At 40.0% G+C, this 21,311-nt stretch overlaps 1 protein-coding gene and 1 pseudogene across 1 annotated transcript; one reads left to right on the top strand and one right to left on the bottom strand.

The window, feature by feature from the left end:
- Positions 1–9,616: 9,616 nt before the first annotated feature.
- Positions 9,617–12,116, bottom strand: LOC144579380 (lithostathine-1-beta-like; annotated as a pseudogene).
- An 8,114-nt stretch (positions 12,117–20,230) lies between these two features.
- LOC100391398 (protein phosphatase 1 regulatory subunit 1A) lies at positions 20,231–20,982 on the top strand. The gene has a single exon (XM_003734710.5). The coding sequence runs from the start codon at positions 20,343–20,345 to the stop codon at positions 20,841–20,843; it is 501 nt and encodes a 166-aa protein (XP_003734758.3). The 5' UTR covers positions 20,231–20,342; the 3' UTR covers positions 20,844–20,982.
- Positions 20,983–21,311: the final 329 nt, after the last annotated feature.

Genomic DNA, 21,311 nt, shown 5'->3' with positions numbered 1-21,311 from the left:
CACTTTTAACATTCCTCAAGAACTTTTTCTTTTCACAATTTGTCTTTTTGGCACAAGGGGCCTCAATTTTAGCCCATCTTAGCTTTGGACATGCCTTTCTCACTAAGCTTAATCATTTCTATTTCTTAATTTAACTCAAAAGGCATGCAATTCTTCCTTTCATGAAAAGGTTATTAATTGGCCTAATTTCAATATTATTGTGCCTCTGGGAATAGGGAGGCCTGAGAAAAGGGAGATAGCTGGGGAAGTGGCCAATGAGTAGTCAGAACAAACTCATTTATTAATTATAATTTTATATGTTTCATTGAATCCCAAAATAATGATAAAAGTAACATCAAAGATCACTGATCACATATCACCACAACAGATATAATAATAACAAAGTTGTAAATATTGCAAAATTACCAAAATGTAACCCAAAGACTTGAAGTGAGCACACGATATTGGAAAACAGCACTGATAGACTTGTTCAATGTAGAGTTGCCACAAACTGTCTATTAAAAAAAAAAAAAAACGCAGTATCTATCAGGCACAATAGAATGAAGTATGCTTATATTCATGTAAACCCAGTTCAAGTTACATGTGATTGTTGTTGGTCTACAGATGGCTCCAGTATTTGATATTCATGAGATTTTTACATAGCTATGGTCTGAGGATGTCGCATCTTTGCTCTATATGCAAACGGAAGCCATGATGGAAATGGCAATTTAAGAAAAATTTTCAGATCTAGAGTGCTGAATGCATAGTGGAATGACCTAGAGACTTGGAATCCAGCAACAGTTATTACGTGGCCCTCCTTGAATACATGATCAACCAATAAATAGTTAAAATATCCAGGTCTACTTAGTTACCTCCTTGAAGACTACATCAACAGATATAGTCAAATTCTGAAGTTCTGAGTCTAAGGAGTTTAACAAATTAATTTTGTGAAGGCCCAGTTCAGACCACAATGCCATCCATATCAATAATACCATTAAATGTGATTTGATAAAACAATCCAATTTAAAAAACACGTTGTCCCATTAAAACAACCACCACAGTAGCAAAATCTAGATCCAATTATGTGGTATCTATAGGAGTTCTGGCTTAAATGTATAGAGTTACTGAATGTTTTCTTCCAAGTGTTTGATAGTTTTATCTCTTAAATATAAATCTATATTCCATTTGAATCAATCTCTATATACAGTGTGAGAAATAGAACCAGATGCATTCCTTAGCATATAGCTATCTAGTTGTTCCAACACTAGTTGCTGAAGAGTATTCTTCTCTCTTGAATTTCTGTAATACACTTGGCAACAAACAACTATCTACAAGGGTAAAACTTTATTTCTAGAGTCTGCATTCTATGCCACTGATAATGTATGTTTTTCAATATGACAACTCTACATAATCTTTTATTACTTTAGCTTTGTAATAAGTTTTAACATATGAAACTGTAACCATAAGAACTTGTGTTTTTTATCCAAAATGTTTGTCTATTCTTGACCAATATTGTTTTGGCTGTTCTGACATTCCGTATGAATATTAGGATCAACCTGACAGTTTCTGCAAGAGGCAGCTGGAACTTTGATGGGGACTGACGCAATCTCTTATCCATGAACACTATTTATTTTAGGTCTTCTCTTTCATTATTCTTTTTCATTCTTCTCTTTCATTCAATAATGCTTTATAATTTCTAGTGCACAAGATTTGCACTTTTCTTTAAAAATCTTCTTAAACTGTTATTCATTTTGATATTATTGTAATGAAAATGTTTTCTTGATATCATTTTAAAGTGTTCATTCCTACCACATGGTTTTTCCTAGAGAATATTTCTTGTCTACTCAAGAAGAATGTGTATTTTGCTGACATTAGGTGAAGCATTCATTCTACAGAAGTTAGTATGGTCTAGTGAATTTAGAATATTTTTTAAATGTTCTACTTTCTTGCTTATCTTCTAAGTTTTCTGTTCATTACTAAAAGTGCTGCATTGAAGGCTCCAACTACTGCTGTTCAATCATCTGTTTCTCCCTTCACTTCTTCCAGATTTTGCTTCATGAATTTTGGGACACTGTTTTTATTTGTATGGGTGTCTACAACTATGACATCTTTCTGAAAGACTAATCACTTTGTCTTTACAAAATGTTCCTCCTTTCCTCTAGTAACATTTTTTTTCTTTAATGTCGAGCATGTCTGTCATTAGAACAGGTACTTCAGTATTCTTGTGGTTGCTGTTTGTGTGACATATCTTTTCCCAATTTTTTACTTTCAAACTACTGTATCTATTTCATGAAAGGGCCATATATGCAAAGCAACTGGCAAATGAAGGAGTAGTTGAGAAGTGAAAGAGCAAGGCAAACAAATCTAGTTTGTTAATAAAGGGTAATTTAATAGAGAACTTACACACAGAAATGTGGTCTAGATGGCAGCAAGACAGGCAGATCTCTGAAGCATAACTTCCCAGGCTCAGTGCTCATATACCACAGGGAAAGGGGGTGCAAGCTTTCTAGGGACAATTAAAGGCAACCTTCCAGAACAAGGAAAATGCTGTATGTGTCACAGCCTGTAATTCATAGGAAAAATATTGTATGTGTCTTAGCCTGTAATTTGTATGATAGTATCAAGGTTGCTTTGATCTAAAGGCAAGATTTAGAGTGTATATTCTTATACCAAAGACAGTAAATAAACCAGGGGCAGTGGCTCACACCTGCAATCCCAGCTTTTTAAGAGGCCAAGGCAAGCAGATTGTTTTAGACAGGAGTTTGAGACAAGCTTGGGCAATATGGTGAAACCCTATCTCTACTAAGTACAAAAATTAGCCAGATGTGGTGACCTGAGGTGCACCTGTCATCCCAGCTACTGTGGAGTCTGAGGCAGGAGGATTACCTGAATCCAGGGAGGCAGAGACTGCAGTGGTCTGTGATCATGCCACTGCACTACAGCCTGGGTGATGGGAGTGAGACCCTGTCTCAAAAAAAAAGAAAAAAAAAAGACAGTAAATAAAGAATCACGAGGTATTCCTGGGACTGAGTTCAAGCAGAAGTGAATATAGCAGATTAGCATCCAAGATGGAGTCACTTTTGTTTCCACACTCCATGGCTCTAATCAGGATCTTATAATTTCACACATCCACTTGTTCCACAGTCATCCCTGAGCTGGGGACCTGGTGTAGGATGGGGGGCACAGCAGTCATTTTGATGGGTGGATAACATATTGCATCAATTTATTTTCTGCATGTAAGCAGAGGCTACAGCAGTAATATAAACAACTGGTGATTATACCTATGCTAAGTATAAGAAACACAATTAATAATGCCTTTTTCCATCATGCTCCTCAGGAGCTGAAAAAAATATAAAGGAGAGTCTTTGGGAGAAAGCATAGCATCAGAAAGAAAAGGCAGTTATTCATTTATGCATGTCCTATAGGACTGAAGTTATATTGCTATAATTATTAAGAATATATATAGAACATTCAGTCTTCATAATAGCACCAATCCCCCCCTTCTGCAGCCATTAAGACAGCTATTGCTGGAAAAGCAAATTTACATGCCTTCCATTTTATACTGCTAGGTAGAGAAAACATTCCCAGTCAGACATAATACCCATTTCATAAAACATTTAAGTAAAGCGGACACAACTGGAGCTTTTTTTCTCCATCCCCAGATCATTTTACATTTTTCTGTGGAAAAGGATTTGGGTTCAGGGACTTGAGCTCTTTAATGTTGGAGGGCTATGAGAGGCTCCCTTTGGTCCACTCAGCCTTCAATCGTGTTGTATTAAGATCTTTGTTTTAATCCCACTAATTTCCATTTTGTTCGTTCCTTTTTTTTTTTTTTTTTTTTTTTTTTTTTTTTTTGAGACGGTGTTTCGCTCTTGTTACCCAGGCTGGAGTGCAATGGCGCGATCCCGGCTCACGGCAACCTCCGCCTCCTGGGTTCAGGCAATTCTCCTGCCTCAATCTCCCGAGTAGCTGGGATTACAGGCACGTGCCACCATGCCCAGCTAATTTTTTGTATTTTTAGTAGAGACAGGGTTTCACCATGTTGAACAGGATGGTCTTGATCTCTTGACCTCGTGATCCACCCGCCTCGGCCTCCCAAAGTGCTGGGATCACAGGCTTGAGCCACCGCGCCCGGCCCTTGTTCCATTTTTTAATAAGCATCTAAAGATTTTCAACCTGCTGCATAAGTCTCATGTCTCTCCCATTTCTTTTTCTGCTCAGTTTCATCTTTATCGATGTTTTCTTCACTCACCTTGTTTCTTAATATTTGTTTAAAAGTTTCTACCTTTCTGAGATGAGTCCATTCACTCTCCCTCCTGCCTTTCCCCATTCTCTTGTTAATAAATAAACTTATTGTTTTTATTAACATCTGTGAGACCATGAGAGGAAGCTCAGACAGCAAATTTGATAAGGCTTTTTGAACTGACTTTTAGCTCTGCAGGAGCAAAGTCACATGTAGAAGGGGTCACCTTAACCACAGCATTTACCCTGACCTAAGTAATGGGGCATACTCGGTGGCGAATATCCCTGTCATCACAGGCCCATGCAGCTTTCATAGGAAGCATATAAGCTGCTTCATCTGAGGTGCTTTACTTGGCATTTATAAGGAGAGCTGGACAGTTCCTTTCCTCAGTATAAACAGAGCTTACAATGGCTTTCATCCAGTCCACCTGGCTGGCAGTTCCCTCAGGAAAGTCCTCTTGTGTGTCTGGATCATTTATCCCCATTTATAATTGTTCAATAGTGAGTTGTGCATCCTGCATCAACCCAAACATACTATTTCACTCTGCAGCATTTGAAACCAAAGATATTGCTACTAAATTGGTTATTCTCGGAATCCATTTATTTAAGTTTTCTCAAAAAGCTGATAATGGCAATCTGCAACATGAAACAATTCTTTCACACTATGTCCTCTTGATTCAATAGTTTCAATAGAAGGTTATTCCTTCTCCCATACTGACTACCTTTTTGGTAACCGCTGGTCTGAGGTACTTTCTTTTGTCCTGGAATAGTCTTCCCTTTCGTGGGTACTTTGAGTTTAGTAGCACGGCTCAGACAGGCCCACGTCAAAACTTGCCCCAGCCTTAAGTTCCAACCTAGCACTCTTTTTTACATTCATCTTAACTATTACATGTTACAATAACCAAATAATTGAATATTTTACTTCCTTATTAGCTTCATTTTCTTATGAAATCAGTGAATCAACTCCCTGGAAATTGCAAGGTATTAGAACGTGAGAGTTCTTGCGGTTGTGCCTTCCTTCAAAATGCCATTTTCCCTTTCTTTTTCTCTTTTTCTTTATTTATTTATTGTTGAGACTGTGTCTCGCTCTGTTGCCCAGGCTAGAGTGCAGTGGCCCGATCTCAGCTCACTGCAACCTCCGCCTCCCAGGTTCAAGCAATTCTTCTGCCTCAGCCTCCCAAATAGCTGGGACCACAGTCATGTGCCACCACTCCTGGCTAATTTTTGTAGGTTTTTGTTTTTTGTTTTTTGTTTTTTGTTTTTTTTTTAGTAGAGACGGAATTTCACCATGCTGGCCAGGATGATCTTGATCTCTTGAATTTGTGGTACACCCGCCTTGGCCTCCCAAAGTGTTGGGATTAAAGGCATGAGCCACCATGCCCAGCAGCCATTTTCCCTTTCAATCAACCCTGCTACTTGGGGATTATATAGCATGTGATATCTCCAGTCTATATCTTTTTCATGCATCCAATCTTGGCCATCATATCCAGTAAAATGCAGGCCTCCGTTGTTATCAATGCATGGAGGGTATCCATACATGACACTGAATTTTTCCAAGCCCTTAATGATGGCTGTTTGGTTTGCCATTTTTCTAGGGAAGGCCTGCAACAATCTCTTGGCAGTATCTACGCGTTAGTGCATGCTTTTGTTCCAAGATCCCGGGCAGGGTTCCAATGTAGTCTATCTGTCAGTCTCTTACAAGAGCAGCTGTCCTATGTGTGTGTTTGTATATTCACCTCATTTCTGTCCAGGTGTTTGTGGGATATGACAGGGGCAGTTGGTAACTGCCACCACTAAATCTGTGTAGTAGAGGGGCAATCTTGTTCACTTTCCTATTTGCCAGCACACTTCTGCACTGTGATGCCCACTGTGTTTATGTGCCAGTCAGCTAGTTCAGATAATTACAAGGGAGCTAAAGTTCTAATTTTTGCTAGAGTATCAGCTGCCATGTTTCCAGGAGGTGAATCTGACTGTTGTGGAAACATGATACACAGTTAAGCTTGCAATGAGTTCTTGCAGCCTTTCTACATAGCAGCTCCCCATAAGAGTTTCAAAGCACGTATCAGTCATCCGGGGCCCATTAGGCAAGCCAACTGTAAGACCTTTAAAAACTTCCCAATTATCTGTACATAGAAATATAGGCCATAGCTCATGGGTGGAAACCAACCATGCACCTTAGAGTTCTTACCATTGACTGCTTGGCTGCATTCCTAACTCAAACCAGATAGTATCTGCCCATGGTGGTACAGCTACTGCTATCCATATACAAGGGTTAGTTCTTTTCCATTGGAACACCAAGCATTTTTAGGAATGGAAACTGTGCCTTTGTGCACTATTGGAAGCATCTCTTGTTGGGGATGCACCTTAAGGGCAGCACTTGTTCCACAGATAGCACTGGCTCTAAGATACTACTGGCTCTAAGAGAGCATGCAGTTTGTTCCCATGGAACTCATGGAGAAGGCAGTATATTGTTGCAGGAATATATCATGCCCCTTTTGTAAAGTGGAGGCTTGGGCAATAGCTGATACAGGCCTAGGAAACAACTCTTCTACCCCACTGGTCCCCTCAGGGCTTGTGTTCGCATATAAAGACATTGGCACCTTGGGAAGGGGAGACCAAAGGCTTGTGCCTGAGCCACTAATATTTTAGCCTTCGCCAATATGTCTTCTTGTTCTTTATCCCAGCAACAACTAGATCCCTTCTTCACTAGTCAGTAGAGGGCATGAAAACATTGAGCTAAAAGTGGAATGAAAGCCTACTGATATTCCAAAAGGCCTAGGAAACTTTGTTACTGTTTAATTGCTTTAGACATGGAAAAGTGTATTTTGTCAATGACTGTGCCTGGATAAGGCATGTCTTACCCAACCAAGTGACTGCTAGGAACTTCGCAGCCAATCTTGGTCCTTGTATCTTTTCTGAGTTGATGGCCCATCCTCTGGATGGGAGGAGAGTACACAGTGCATGGAGGTGCTGCTGTAGCAATAGTGAGTCTTCAGAAGTTGGCAAAATATCATTGTTAGAATGAAACTGTTTAACAGCAGGTGCTGCCATAGCAATACTGAGTCTTCAGAAGTTGGCATAATATCATTGTTAGAATGAACCTGTTTAACAGCAGGTGGCAGTGAACACAAAGTTAAATCTCTAGCGATCATGTTTTTCATGATCTCTGTTTTCCATGACAAACAGTTGGGCTGTGGTAATAATGCTCGGGCAGCACTTGGAACGTCCACTGTTTGCTATTCCAAGAAAAAGCATATGGGTTCTGTAAGTCAGGGTGCAAAGCGCTACATTTTTATTATTTGCTCTATCACTTAGATTATATTAGGCATAGTAGTGAGGCATGTCTCTGGAACCATCTTATTTAGTTCCTGGTGGTCTACTCTCATGTTCTTAGTGCCATCAGGTATTCTTACTGGCTGTACAGGACTCTAGAAGGGACTCCGGAATGGCCACATAATATTAACTTTGGTCAGCTCCTGCATGATGCCTGTCTTTTTTTTATCCCACCCAGAAGTGGATATTGATTCACATGAATCATACACAGTGGAGGAGGAAGGTTTACCAGTTTCCATTTTGCTGCTCCTTTTAAAATAGCTTTTACCACCCAAACTCATGGGTTAATTCCCTCACAGACATTTGTAAAGTGCATTTAAAACGGACATTCATACTGAAGACGTTTTCTGGAATAAATGAGATAAAAACACATAATATGTGGGGGTTCTCTGCCCAATAAAAGGAGGAAGGGAATCTGTTTCACTCGGATTGCTCACCCCCGATAAACATCCACAGCTGCTCACTTACCCGGGTGTCTCTCTGGGTTTCCATGACTTACGGTGCACATTTCACCTATGTCCACTAAAGCTAAGGCTTTCTGCTTCTTTTTTGGACTCTAATACTGTGTGAGATCCACATGGGGCCTCTGTTTGCCTCCTACCACTGGCAGGTGGAGGCAACAGTCTCTAGACTGGAGAGTAGTCGCCCCTGAAATGCGGAGAGACTGGAGTTGTTTTATTTGAAGCTCCTTCTTTTTCTCCCTATTATGGTGGGGCTCTAGGAAGGAGTGCAACATGTTGATTGGGTGCCAGGTTTTTCTAAAGGCCCACTAATATGGCATTGTGTTTCTGATCGGTTTTTTCTTTGTCTTCTCCAGCTGAGATCGGATCATGCCATATCTGTCTCCTGGTAATCCTAACTAGGCTGTTCATTTCTCCTGTGTTTAGTCTGGCAGACTTGGCTTCTCCTTCTCTACTCCCATCTTTTTTTAGTAACCAGACAGACTTTTTCTCTTTCCTTTTTATTTTCTCCAAGATTAGCTATAGCTTTCTAATGTAATATATATCTTGTCCCACAAGAGGGCTTAAGAGGCATATGAAAGAACCATATCAATTCTATGGTTGGTGGAGACAGGACAGCTTGCAACAACTTTTTTCGTATGGTAAACACAACCTTATCTGGTCCTGTGAATTACTGGGCATAGCTGGCCTGAGTGTGCCCAACTCCTTTAAACTGGTCCTGGTTTCCTCCTGCATCCACCTTGCCAGCGTCTGACCTGGAAAGTCCCCTTCATTTGGCCAAGCTTCTGTCATAGCCAGGATAATCTGATCTGTAAGACTATACTTGACCTCAGGAGTTGCGGCACTATGCAACGCTGTCTTAAAGGAGATTGAGCTCATTTTATCAGCTTCACTTTCTGCTAAGGAAATACCTTCCACACTAGGGTGTCTTACCGGCATCATCCATGTAGCTCAGCTTTCTCTTGGCTAGTGTTTGAAAAGATTTTGCTAAGTTCAACAATTCTGCCAAGGTGTAATTTTGGACATTCAAACGTTCCTGTTTAAAGGCTGTCCATCACTGCCTGCAGGTTAGGCAGGTTAGGCTTTTGTTTTCCACTACGTGAGGGGTGCTGCTCTCAAAAGGGAAGGATAATTAGCCTCCTCCTCTTGAGGTATGGCTTCATCTCACTCAGTAATTGGTTCCTAAGGACAACAAGTTGTAACATTCCAGTCCGGTTTAGGAAGAACAGCTTGCATTTTTGGCCAACACAGCTCTATCCCACCTAACCATACAAAGCAACAAGCTGGGGGTTCCAGGCGAGTATCCTGAGTTTGGAGCTTATCTGCCAGAACACATGCAAACACGGAAGTGGAGTTCCTCATATCTTTTTCTAACTGTAGTTCTTCCAGTAGTGTTAGTACCTTCATCTCAGCTGCTAACTACACTTATGTGGCCATTCCCACAACCCATAACAGTGAGCCATAAGACTTGCTACTAACAAGCATTCTAGACCCTCTCGCATCTTCAGAGCATCCCTGTACTCACACAATGGTCCACGGGCATCTAACAAGTAGGCAACACCACCCCAGGCATTAGCTGGGGAAATAGCAGACACAGTCATGGGGGAAACATGTTTATTTTTATTCTTTAGGACCCCCACAACTGGGGTAGGTAAAGATACTACAGGTCAGTGGTGCAAATTCAGAAGAGAAGAGATGGTCTGGATTGATTTGGAGAGAGATGAGATGGTCCAGTTTAATTCTTTTACTCCATAGTAATTGGTAGACACATTCTAGACATTCACTTTACAGCTACCTCTAGTTTTTGAACTTGCAAACAAAGGAGAACATCTCCTTACAAGAATCATTCTTCCATTTATCGAATCCTATAAGCCAATGAGAAGATTCAAACTGAGGGGATCAGAACGTGTTGCCCTCTAGGCTGCAGGACTCAGGTAAAGTCAAGAGGAAACGCTCCTCTATTTCCTGAATGAGGAGCTCACCTTTCCTCTATTGCAGTCCCCAGGTCGATCCTGAGCAAATAGGATAGGATGGCAGTAAGTGTGAGGTTGCTGTACCTCTCACCTGAGCTTGAAGTCAGGCTTGCACAACAGGCAATACTGGCACAGCTTGGGGCTCCAGTGTCCCAGAATTTGCAGGAGACCAGGGACCCACTGCTCCAGTGCCAGTGGTGGTTCTAGATGGAGAAGGACCAGAGCAGGGGCGGACGAGACTCAGAAAGAGAAAGAAACACCTGATTGGTGTTTGACTTGTGTTTCTTGATTCAGAAACCAGTCAAGACATAAGGCAAGGATAAACCTTGCTTTATCTCTGAGTGTCACACATTTCCTCCACATTTTCTCTAAGCTTCTCCTTTCCTGGAATCTTCACCTACCTCTCTGTGTCCTGCCAAACAGTAAGTGTTCTAAATATGACACAGAGAACCATAAAACATCATTATTGAAACTGGTTCCTGATTTTTCTTTCCTGAGGCCCCGAAAGTTCATATCCAGCATAGCATTGGACGGCCATTAGTTGTTGATATATTATTTAGTATACCTTGAGTTTCCCAAATACAAGCAGCACATTCTCCTCCTCTATTACCTTTCTCTATATGGTTTACAAGATGGTAACACAATAGAGAAGAGGTGCATGACAGATATATAAAGATGCTACCCTAGAAGTAGACAAAATGAGTTTACTGTGAAATTTTAAGCTTATCTCTAAGGACCTATAGAGAAACTTAATATCCTGTACATTATAGGATTTATAGAGAGGTTGCTTTTATCATAGTATGGTAAAAACTGGTGTTTGTGGTGCCAGACATCACACCTCCTTCTTCCCTCTGGAACCTGATAATAAGGAGGTAGAAGATGCAGCAGACTGGCCCAGTGGGAGTCATGGAGGCCAATCCAGATATTGCAATCCTTGGTGCCACCCTCTTTAATCAGCAAATCCACGAAGGCACCCTTGGCCTCGGTGAGTGCAGACACCAGGTTACCCGAATTCGTATTCTGGCAGTAGAGCTGTTGGAGAGTAAAATGGAGCATTCAGTGAAGGAGGAAAGTGTGGGGGACATAGTGAGCCCTCCTAATGGATGTGATAGTAAAAGGACCGCACAGAAATGTTTCTGATGATGCTTTCACTGACCATCAGCATCTCTGTGCTGAATGACGGATTAAGTATACTGGAAAGTTTTGGGCTGATGATTGGATAGGGAAATGATTAGTCTCATCTTATATCAGCCACTGAACACACTGGAGAGAGGCAGCTGCCTCTGCCTTCATGAGCCTCCCTTCCCACACTGCTCTCCTCACCCACATCTGCATCAACCCAGGTCTCAGGGTCTTCATTAAAGTAGTAACAGTAGGATCCATAGGCATTGTTGCCTTCTGGGCAGCTGACCCGGGACTTGGCAACTCTGTCTGGCCATCCTATCCTGGGAAAAGAGAGACAATTAAGAAAGACTCTCAGGGCAAGGCAAAGGTGATGTAAGAGCTTCTGAGGATTCTTTATTGGAATAGATGGTTGCTGTACGTCATGAAGTGATTGGTCACTTCCATTCTCCTGCATCTTACTTATAGTCTCTCAATATGTCTTTGCTCCAGACAAAAGTACACAATAAATAGGCTAATGAAATGTGTTCCCATTGTCCCTTTTACTTCTGGGGCTCAGGCTTTTTCTGCCTTGAAGGACTCAGGCTTCTGCCTTTCTCAAGCCTGTCTGGTTTCTCTACTCACAAAGCTCCCCTCAATTCCCCATTCCACTAATGACTGTCTACATACAGGCATCCCCAAACCCCTGATTATTAATAGAGTTGATATGATAAACCAATGCCAATTGCCACAGTCACTGATAAAGGGTCATACCAAGTTTCATTTCTAATTACCTTATGAGGTGAAGATGTTTTTGAATGGGATGAAATCAGCAATAAATATCACTGAACAACGCAAAACAACCCCTGATGTTGACTCTGCTATTTTTCAAGTGAACCCATATGCATGAGGATGGAGGGAAGACTTCTGGGCTGGTATGAGAGGTGTGAGGGAAAATCTCACCTTAGCTCAGAGACAGGAACATCAGGCAGGAGATCAGCATGAAGAATGTGTTGGTCTGAACCATGCTGAACAGCAGTGAGTCTCTTGCTTAAGGAGAAAGTCAGAAACCTTCATAGGAGAATATAAGGAAGAGGGTTTGAGAGAATGAGAGCAGAGCACCTATTACCTTCCTTAGATCCTCCTCTGACTTCCTGAAAGCAGGAAGGTCCTCTGAGATGTCTACAGTCCCTAATATTTCTCTTGAGAATCTGGCACCTATTCAGACTCAGTAACCCAAAGTAACTTTGGCTCCCACTGAGGCTTCATTAGTGCTGACATCTCTTGGGCAGATATGCTGTATCTTCCCCAAGATTTTAGATTCCAGCCTTTGTCCTTCTCCTGTAAAGGTGTTCTCCTTCTGAATGCCCACCTACCTGTGGGCTGAATCTAAGGTAACTTTTCAGGCTAGATAGTGGTAGAGATTTATAACAGGGTCTGAAAGAAGAGCTACAGTGTTTAAGCAAGGGGTGGGGCAACGAGTGAGAGACAGCGGTCCTACAGAGAGCATTGACAGCAGGATATTCTTGCATCAAGAGGAGCTCTTCCTGGTATATCCTGGGAAAGGCCACAGATAAGTTCCCTTCCTCCAAACTGGAAAGCTTTCCAAGTTCAAGGCAGATCTTGCCCTTGCTTGGCAGAAACCAGATGTCCTATTTTGTAGGCTTGAAGATCCAGCAAGGAAAGAAAGTGGAGCTAAAACTCAATTCTTCTTTTCTTTCTCCTTTCTTCTTATTCTAATACACTGTTTTGTTTTTTGTTTGTTTGTTTTGTCTCTGAACACCCTCCACTTTCAGGTTCTGTCAGTCCATGTATGGTCAGTCCTTCTGTACTGTTCATTTCCTGGCAAGATCACTGCCTGCATCACCCTGATATAACTTCCCTGTACTTCTCAAACCATTCCTGCATTTCAATTTTGACTGTCCCACAAGTAGCTGAAAAGCCCATACTTTTCCTCCTCTATGAACACACTTAAAGACAATCAAGATCACTCTCTATCTTTTGCAAAAGGAGCTCTAGGTTCTTTCTGTGAATCTCCCTTATTGGATTTGCTGCCTTGCCTTCTGATCCTACCATCCAGTAGAATTTCCTATTGCTTATTTTCAATATTGGCATTTTCTCTATTTAGCTAATTAAAGAACACTACAGGGTCAGACCTAAGAATTCTCCCTCACAGTGTCTCCTTAGCATAGACTAAAATATCCTTAGAATATACCAGAAGATAGGTTAACATCTGCTCATTAAAATTTTAGTGGTACCAAATCTTTGATCTTTGGAGAAGGTAATTATAACTCACAAGAGGATTCCAGACTAATCCCCATATATGGTCTTTCTCTGTAAACTCAGTTTCTTAGTTTAACTTGGCTGTGTGACAAATTTCCACTTCCATTGAGGTTGACTGAATTCAGTTCCTTGTAGTTGTAGAGTTGTAGCAGTAAGGTCCCCATTGCCTTGCTGGCTCTCAGCTTAGGTGCCAGTCTTAGCTAAATTTCTTGCCACAAGAGCCCCTCCATCTTCTAAGCTAGCAAGGGGACCATGCATTTTTTTCAGCCTTTGAATTTCTTGACTTCCCCTTATGCTGCCAGTCAGAGAAAAGTCTCTGCTTTCAAATGTCTCATGTGATTAGACTGGGCCTCTCCAGGAATCTCCCAAAACCTCCTTTCTTTTTGAGACAAAGTCAATGAATTAGTGACCATCATTGTATCTTCAAGAATCCCTTTTGCCATATAATACAACGTAGTTGTGGTTTCTTGATCTCATTCTATTTACAGGTTCTGCTCACATTCATAGGGCACACATTATACAAGATCAAGATGGGGGCCATAATTCTGCACTGCACAGCACACCATGGCAAATAATTCAATCTCCCCTGAGATGAACCTCCCTCAAACTTGTATGGGGAGAAGAATTACTCTATTTCCCACATGAAAGAACCAAAACACTTGATGCCTAAGACATTTCCTCTGGACTTTCATGTTCATGACCTTTCAGCTAATCTCACTCTCACCCAACTACTCCCCATATGTATAATACTTCAGTCCCTAACAATTTATCTTCACATCTTTTGAGTAAATTCAAATTACTCAATTTATGGCTGCTGATCCTGAAGAACAGTCCCTCTATTCTTGATAGTGGCTGAAGTACCCTTGCAAAAGCCCCATAAAACATTTCACCGTCCTGATCCAGTCAGAATGGCCCTTGAGAATCTTCTTAGGCCAAGAACATTTTCAAATAGTCTTATCCTACTGATGTTTTGCTCAATTTTCCTCCAGTGTTTGGTAGGTAGTCATGTAGGTTTGTGTAAGTACAGTCTTTGATATTTGTATGAAAACGAAATCACCTAAGGATGCATTTTTCAGAACATATCCCCATTGTTAAACAAACTATAACCATATTCTGTGGAACCTTATACTCAAAATGTTCAAAGATTCCAACTGTTTAATGGACAGCCTTTTAAAAGTTGTTATGAAGATGGTTTTAGATATATAAACTCTTTTAAAAAAAGAAAAATTCTAAAATTTATTTTCCCAAGTATTGTTGAGGATAGGCTAATAAAAACATTGACTGTATAATCCCAAATTTTAATAGTACTCTGGTTTATTTTCTTCCACACTTAATTTTCTTACAAGATTCCCTAATCTGTGACCCTTGTGAACTTCATGGTATTTGATATTTGGAAGTAGTTTGGAAAGACATTCGTTTAACATTAAGGTTTCCTTTTGGAAGACTTTCTTAGAAAGCTGAGCTGTTTCTTAGGGAAGACCAATGGGACTGTCCTTAGTACTATGCAGGACTAGATACAGTGTTAGGGTGAAGTTCATAGCACTTTCAGATGCTATGAAGGAAAAGGAAAAGAGAGCCATTGTCAGACATGGCTAAGCATGGAGCAGATGGGTGACCAGAAGAACGGGCCAGGATAACATGGCTGGCAGATGTAGGTTAAAATGAACAAAAACAACAGCAAGAAAAACCCACCAAAAATCTGCATTTTTTTTCTAGAAGGAAAATGAAATGGAAACAGCAATAGAAATAAAGAGATGCAGCTCAATTCTTTTCAGTTAATATTCTTTTCTTCCAATGTGCTGCAAATGAAAATAATTTAATTTCATGTCAAGAATTATAAAGGCTCTGAGATTTTACCCTACTTGCAAGGTAAGGTAAACTTCCACAGTTTGATTGATACTGGCAAAAGACAAAGGACTTTGTATTACTCATGGTACCATAAGCAGCACAAGCAGAAACACACCCGCTCTAGGTTCCCTTACTCCAAGTTTCATAGAGGTGACATAGATGGGCAGACAGATGCCTTCACATTAACTGGGTTATGTTACAGGGGAGAAATATCCCCTGCAATTACATTATAAGAGCTTAGGAAATCTGAATCACTTGTAATGGGCAAAAGGCAAGCCTACCCTTTGCTTCAGAGGGGGACTGCTTTATTATACCTGGGAGTAAATATGTCTGTTTTCACTATGAATGGAAACTTTCAAAACTATAAGCAAACCTACTCTTTGCTCCGGAGGAAGATGCTGTCTCTATTTTTAAAGATTTTTTACTACATGAACATTCTTGAAAGATAGTCTAAAAACAAATGGCAGTAAGTGCCTCTGCTTGCAAGACATGAATAAACATGAGAGACACATAGATAATCGTCTCTCTTCTCTGAACATTACTTACTCTCTCCATAAAACAAGAGGGCTCTTTACACTTAAGGGAGACTAGGACTTTTAGAAAAAGATGATTTGTATGGATTTAATTGTCTGAAGAAAGATCTGTGGGAAATTGGCAGCAAAGAGACGATAAGCTTTTGAAAATCTTTAAAATGATGGAATTGAAGAAGGAATGCACCAAAAGCATTATACAACTGGAAAACTTTCTCATCCCTATGATAAATTCCAAGTAGCACCTAAGACATTAATGCACATTCTACAGGCAGCATATCTGACTAACATTTTCTTGAGAGAATACCTTTTGGCTTTTAAATACCTCAACTCCACACAATGTTTATGTTCCTCGGTGCAACATTTTTTCTGCCAAAGTTTATATAAGAACAGTGTAAATATTTTAAAGCAATTATAAGTGGGCTAAATCTCTAGTAACATTTCAAGCACAATGAATGAAGAAACAGAATCATGTGTACTTTGAAAAGGATACTGAGGGTCAATAAAGGGGTCCCGGTTATTGGTCATACAATGTTACTGGTGCAATAAGAGCCTCAGTGGACCATGACATTTCATACAAAAAATTGGTTTTTAGGAAACATATTAATCATCTACCAATCAAGGAGTTAACTTTTAAAGAATTTTTTATCTTAGCATGATATTTTGCCATTTATATATAGATGTTTATATGTTTGTTACAGCGTTGGTTGAGGGTTTGTGGTGAACACCTACTATATTAGATTTCTAAATACAAATAATGAGATACAAGCTTACAGGTATAATTTTTTTTTTTACTAAAGTCAGATTTTCAGAGAATAACTGGAGCTGGATTCATTTGGAGGAATGATTATTACTTTTATCATCCTCCTCTGCCACCATCATATTCTACATTGGCAAGTATTGGTCATTTTCATTAGTTTGGGACAAGGGGTAAAATCAAGAGATAAGATGGGCGGTCCAGAGGAGGAAGCCTCAGTCTACTCTTATCTACTGCTTTCTTCTTCTGTGAATCTCTCCTCAAATGTCCACATTATTCCCATGTAACCTTTTGCAGTCTTTCCTAGAAGATCTCTTGTTTCTCCCTCTGCCTCTCAGGGACATGGGAACTGGGCACCTGGGAGCACCCAGAGAACAGCAAACTCCACCTTTACCTGAAGGAAAGTCTGTTTTGACTATGGGAGGATACCGTATGTCCCACCTGCTGCCTGGAAGAGCATCTCACCATGCCAGAAATCTCTCTGAGCCCACTCACCTGCATCTCTTCTCAGTGTCCTGGGGCTGCTCTGCTCACTTGCTTGGCTCTGATTTCTGCTCCTCCCCACATCATGTGCTGTTAATAAAAGATCTTCCTCATCTACCCTGGCAAAACCATTCCAGCAGGAAATTGTATAAGAGGATGTAAAAAGAGTTCATTTATTGTCTCCACCTCTTCTTCCCCTATATTTGCCTTTTGTAATTTAACAAATATAAAAAATGTCTACAGTGTCATTTTTAATAGTTCAACCATATTCAGTTCAATAAATGTATCACAATTTATTAAATATATCCTGTGTGTTAGATGCCTACATCTCTAATTTCCATTTTATAATGATTGTTTGCAATGGTGTTTCTTGAGAGATTGAGAGAGAGAGAGAGAGAGAGAGAGAGATAGAGAGAGAGAGAGAGAGAAAATGTAAGCACTTGTTTCTGGGAAAATGTCTGTCAGGAAAGAACTGATTATAGAGTCCCTAAATTGTTAAGGAATTACTAAACAGTCACTTGGTTTGTAGACCTAGAATATGGTTGCCAAGTGGTCTTACTGGAGTTCTAGGTAAATTAATTATCATAATGTTGAACAGATCCTTGAGAAAGCAGTAATGTTCACTAGGAACCTGTATTTAGAAAGAAGAGTTTACAAAATATTTAATAAGCAACACTTACAATTTTTTTTGCATTCATTTAATTCCTTTTTTTCTCTGAGGAGGGGGCAGGACTTTGATTTTACCTTCATCAGATGACCCATCAGTTTGTCTAAAATATGAAATATCACCAGCCTTAGGCTTAAAAATCATGTTACCTAAACTCTTGGTATCAATGAGGCTGGTTACTTTCAGAGAGAGTCTTGAAATGACCATGGCTTTTTTTATACTACCATTTAAACAAAAGAAAACTGTAGCAGACTCTGCACAATGTAAATTGTCAAAAAAGTAACTGAAAAGGAACAACCAAAGACATAAGGAAAATTAAAAGAGTGATACTTCTTAGCTGTCAGGTGTCAACAGTAAACTGACAATAAGAAAGTGGTTGATTTCTAATTTAAGGACTGCCAAATTTGGGGTGTCTTCACTTTCTGTACATCTTTATAATTGGATTATCTGATGGCAGTAATGTGTTGTTTGGGGAATACTAAGTAACAAAGAAGACTTGTACAGTTTTCATGTTTCTTAATCTTAATGGATTATGATGTCAAGTCTTTCCCAATTCCAGTTATCTGCCTGAATGTGTGCACAGTGATATTCCCTGGGTACATATCTGGCTTCATTGCTTCATTTATACTTTATTTACATAGTATCCAGGTGTGTTGCTCTGTGAAAATCCAACCCCTTTATCCTCCTGACAGGGCATTTGATAATGATCACACCCCAAATCCTGAGCTGTTTATAACTTGTAAAATTCAACAAGCGTAGTGTATCCTCTTTCCTGTATTAATGATTCAATGATGTGCAATAATTTTTGCTTTAGTAACTAGGCCCTGGCCCTGGCCTTGGAAATTTTCTGTTTTGTCCAAAAAGAGAGATACTTAGGATTTTTAAAAAATACATTTAGAAAGTATTCTATGTTTCCCCTTCTAGAACTGATAAAGAATTGGTACCGCAGTTGCTGATAGCAACTATGTTGAGTTATAAAAGAAAACGTGTATAGAGGGGAAAAAAACATACAAAGGAAAGAGCACAGAAAAGGAAATCCTAGAGAAATGGCACTTGAGCTCTGATTGAAATGTATACAAAGACTACTGACTCCTAAATTCTTGGTGTTCATATATTCAAATAAACATCATTACATTTTTAATCCAAATTATATAAGGATCTTTCTTATTTGCAATTACAAGTATCTTATCTTTCACAAATGGGCTTTCCAACTGTAAGAACAGGATATGATTTCCACAGCTGTGATAACTCACCCATCATTAAAGGGAGAAGACAAAGATGAACTGGTTTTTATACCAGTATCATAGGTTTTGATTTCTACAGTTTTGCAATATAGTTTGAAACCAGGAAGCAATGCCTTAAGTTTTGTTCTTTCTTGATATTGCTTTGATTATTCAAGATATTTAGTGGTTTCATATCAATTTTAGAATTTTTTTCTATTTATGTGAAAAATGCCATTGAAATTTTGATATGCATTGCATCAATTCTGTAGATCATCTTGAGGAATATGGACATTTTAACAATATTAATTTTTCTAATACACGAATATGGAATACTTTCAATTTATCTGTGTCTTTTAAAATTTATTTCATCAATGTCTTATAGCATCAGTGGTAATAGATATGCTCATTAAATTGTGATATATATATATACACACATCAAATATATATATATATACAGTCTGTATTTGCCAATTAAATATTTTAAAAATAAGAGCTTGCACAAGTACAACTGGTGTCGAATTTTCTAATCCATTTTATTACTTTATCCAGGGCAGAAAATCTAGTCTTGCAACATCACCCAAAGACAAATTCATCGAGGAGCTTTTTTTTTTAAAAGATCAACAAAATAGACAGACTGCTAGCCAGATAAATAAAAAAAAGAAAGAAAGAAGAATCAAATAGATGCAATAAAAATGATAAAGGAGATATCACCACCAATTCCACAGAAATACAAACTACCATCAGAGATTACTACAAACAACTCTATGCACATAAACCAATAAACCTGAAAGAAATGGATAGATTTCTGGGCACTTAAGCTTACCCAAGCCTAAACCAGGAAGAAGATGAAAACCTGAATAGACCAATAACAAGGTCTGAAGTTGAGGCAGCAATTTTTAATAGCCCACTAACCAAAAAAAGCCCAGGTCCAGATGGGTTCACAGCTGAATTCTACCAGCTGGTGCCACTCCTCCTGAAACTATTCCAAACAATACAAAAGGAGGGAATCCTTCCCAAATCATTTTATGAGACCAACATCATCCTGATACCAAAACCCGGCAGACTCAACAAGAAAAGAAAACTTCAGGCTAATATCCATGATGAAAGTAGATGAAAAAATCTTCAATAAAATATTACAAACCAATTGCAACAGCACATCAAAAAGCTTATTCATCACAATCAAGTAGGCTTCATCCCCGGGATGCAAAACTAGTTCAACATACTCAAGTCTATAAATGTAATCTACCACATAAACAAAATCAAATACAAAAAACACATGATTATCTCAATAGATGCAGAGAAGGCCTTTGACAAAATGCAACAGCCCTTTATGCTAAAAACTCTCAATAAGGGCCGGGGCCGGGGCGGGAGCTGAGCGGAGAGGGAGCGCGCCCGCCCCAGCCCCGAGTCCCGCCGCCTTCCCTCCCGCCGCAGCGCGGGCCCAGCGGCCGCCGCCCTATCCATGGAGCAAGACAGCAGCCCCCGAAAGATCCAGTTCACTGTCCCGCTGCTGGAGCCGCACCTTGACCCCGAGGCGGCGGAGCAGATTCGGAGACGCCGCCCCACCCCTGCCACCCTCGTGCTAACCAGTGACCAGTCATCCCCAGAGATAGATGAAGACCGGATTCCCAACCCACATCTCAAGTCCACTGTGGCAATGTCTCCACGGCAACGGAAGAAGATGACAAGAATCACACCCACAATGAAAGAGCTCCAGATGATGGTTGAACATCACCTGGGGCAACAGGAGCAAGGAGAGGAGCCTGAGGGAGCCACTGAGAGCACAGGGACCCAGGAGTCCCACCCATCTGGGATCCCAGACACAGAAGTGGAGTCAAGGCTGGGCACCTCTGGGACAGCAAAAAAGCCTGCAGAATCCATCCCTAAAACTCAGGAGAGAGGCAGTAAGGAACCCAGCACAAAGGAACCCTCAACCCATATACCACAATTGGATTCCAAGTGAGCCAACTCGGTCTGAGAGAGGAGGAGGTGTCCTGGAATCAGGACTGCAGTCTGGGAATGCATGGATACCAGATTTGTTTCTTATTTCTTCACTTTCGGGGAAAATCTCTTGTTTTTAAAAAGTGATAAATTTGGTGTTAGGTCAAAAAAAAAAAAACAAAAAAACTCTCAATAAACTAGGTAACAATGGAACATATCTCAAAATAATAAAAGTTATTTATGACAAGCCCACAGCCAATATCATACTGAATGGGCAAAAACTTGAAGCATTCCCTTTGAAATTTGGCACTAGAAAAGGATGCCCTCTGTTACCACTACTATTCAATACATTATTGGATGTTCTAGCCAGAGCAATCAGGCAAGAAAAAGAAATAAAGGGTATTGGATTAGGAAAGGAGGAAGTCAAATTGTCTTTATTTGCAGATGACATGATTGTGTATTTAGAAGAACCCATCATCTGAGCCCAAAA

This window comes from Callithrix jacchus, chromosome 14 (assembly GCF_049354715.1).
Source record: "Callithrix jacchus isolate 240 chromosome 14, calJac240_pri, whole genome shotgun sequence".
Classification (NCBI taxonomy): domain Eukaryota; kingdom Metazoa; phylum Chordata; class Mammalia; order Primates; family Cebidae; genus Callithrix; species Callithrix jacchus.
The sequence above is the reverse complement of the archived record's forward strand: the minus strand, read 5'-3'. Positions and strand labels throughout refer to the sequence as shown.

Coding starts and splice junctions, on each gene's coding strand:
- LOC100391398 (XM_003734710.5), top strand. CDS start 20,343: ATGGAGCAAGACAGCAGCCCCCGAAAGATCCAGTTCACTGTCCCGCTG.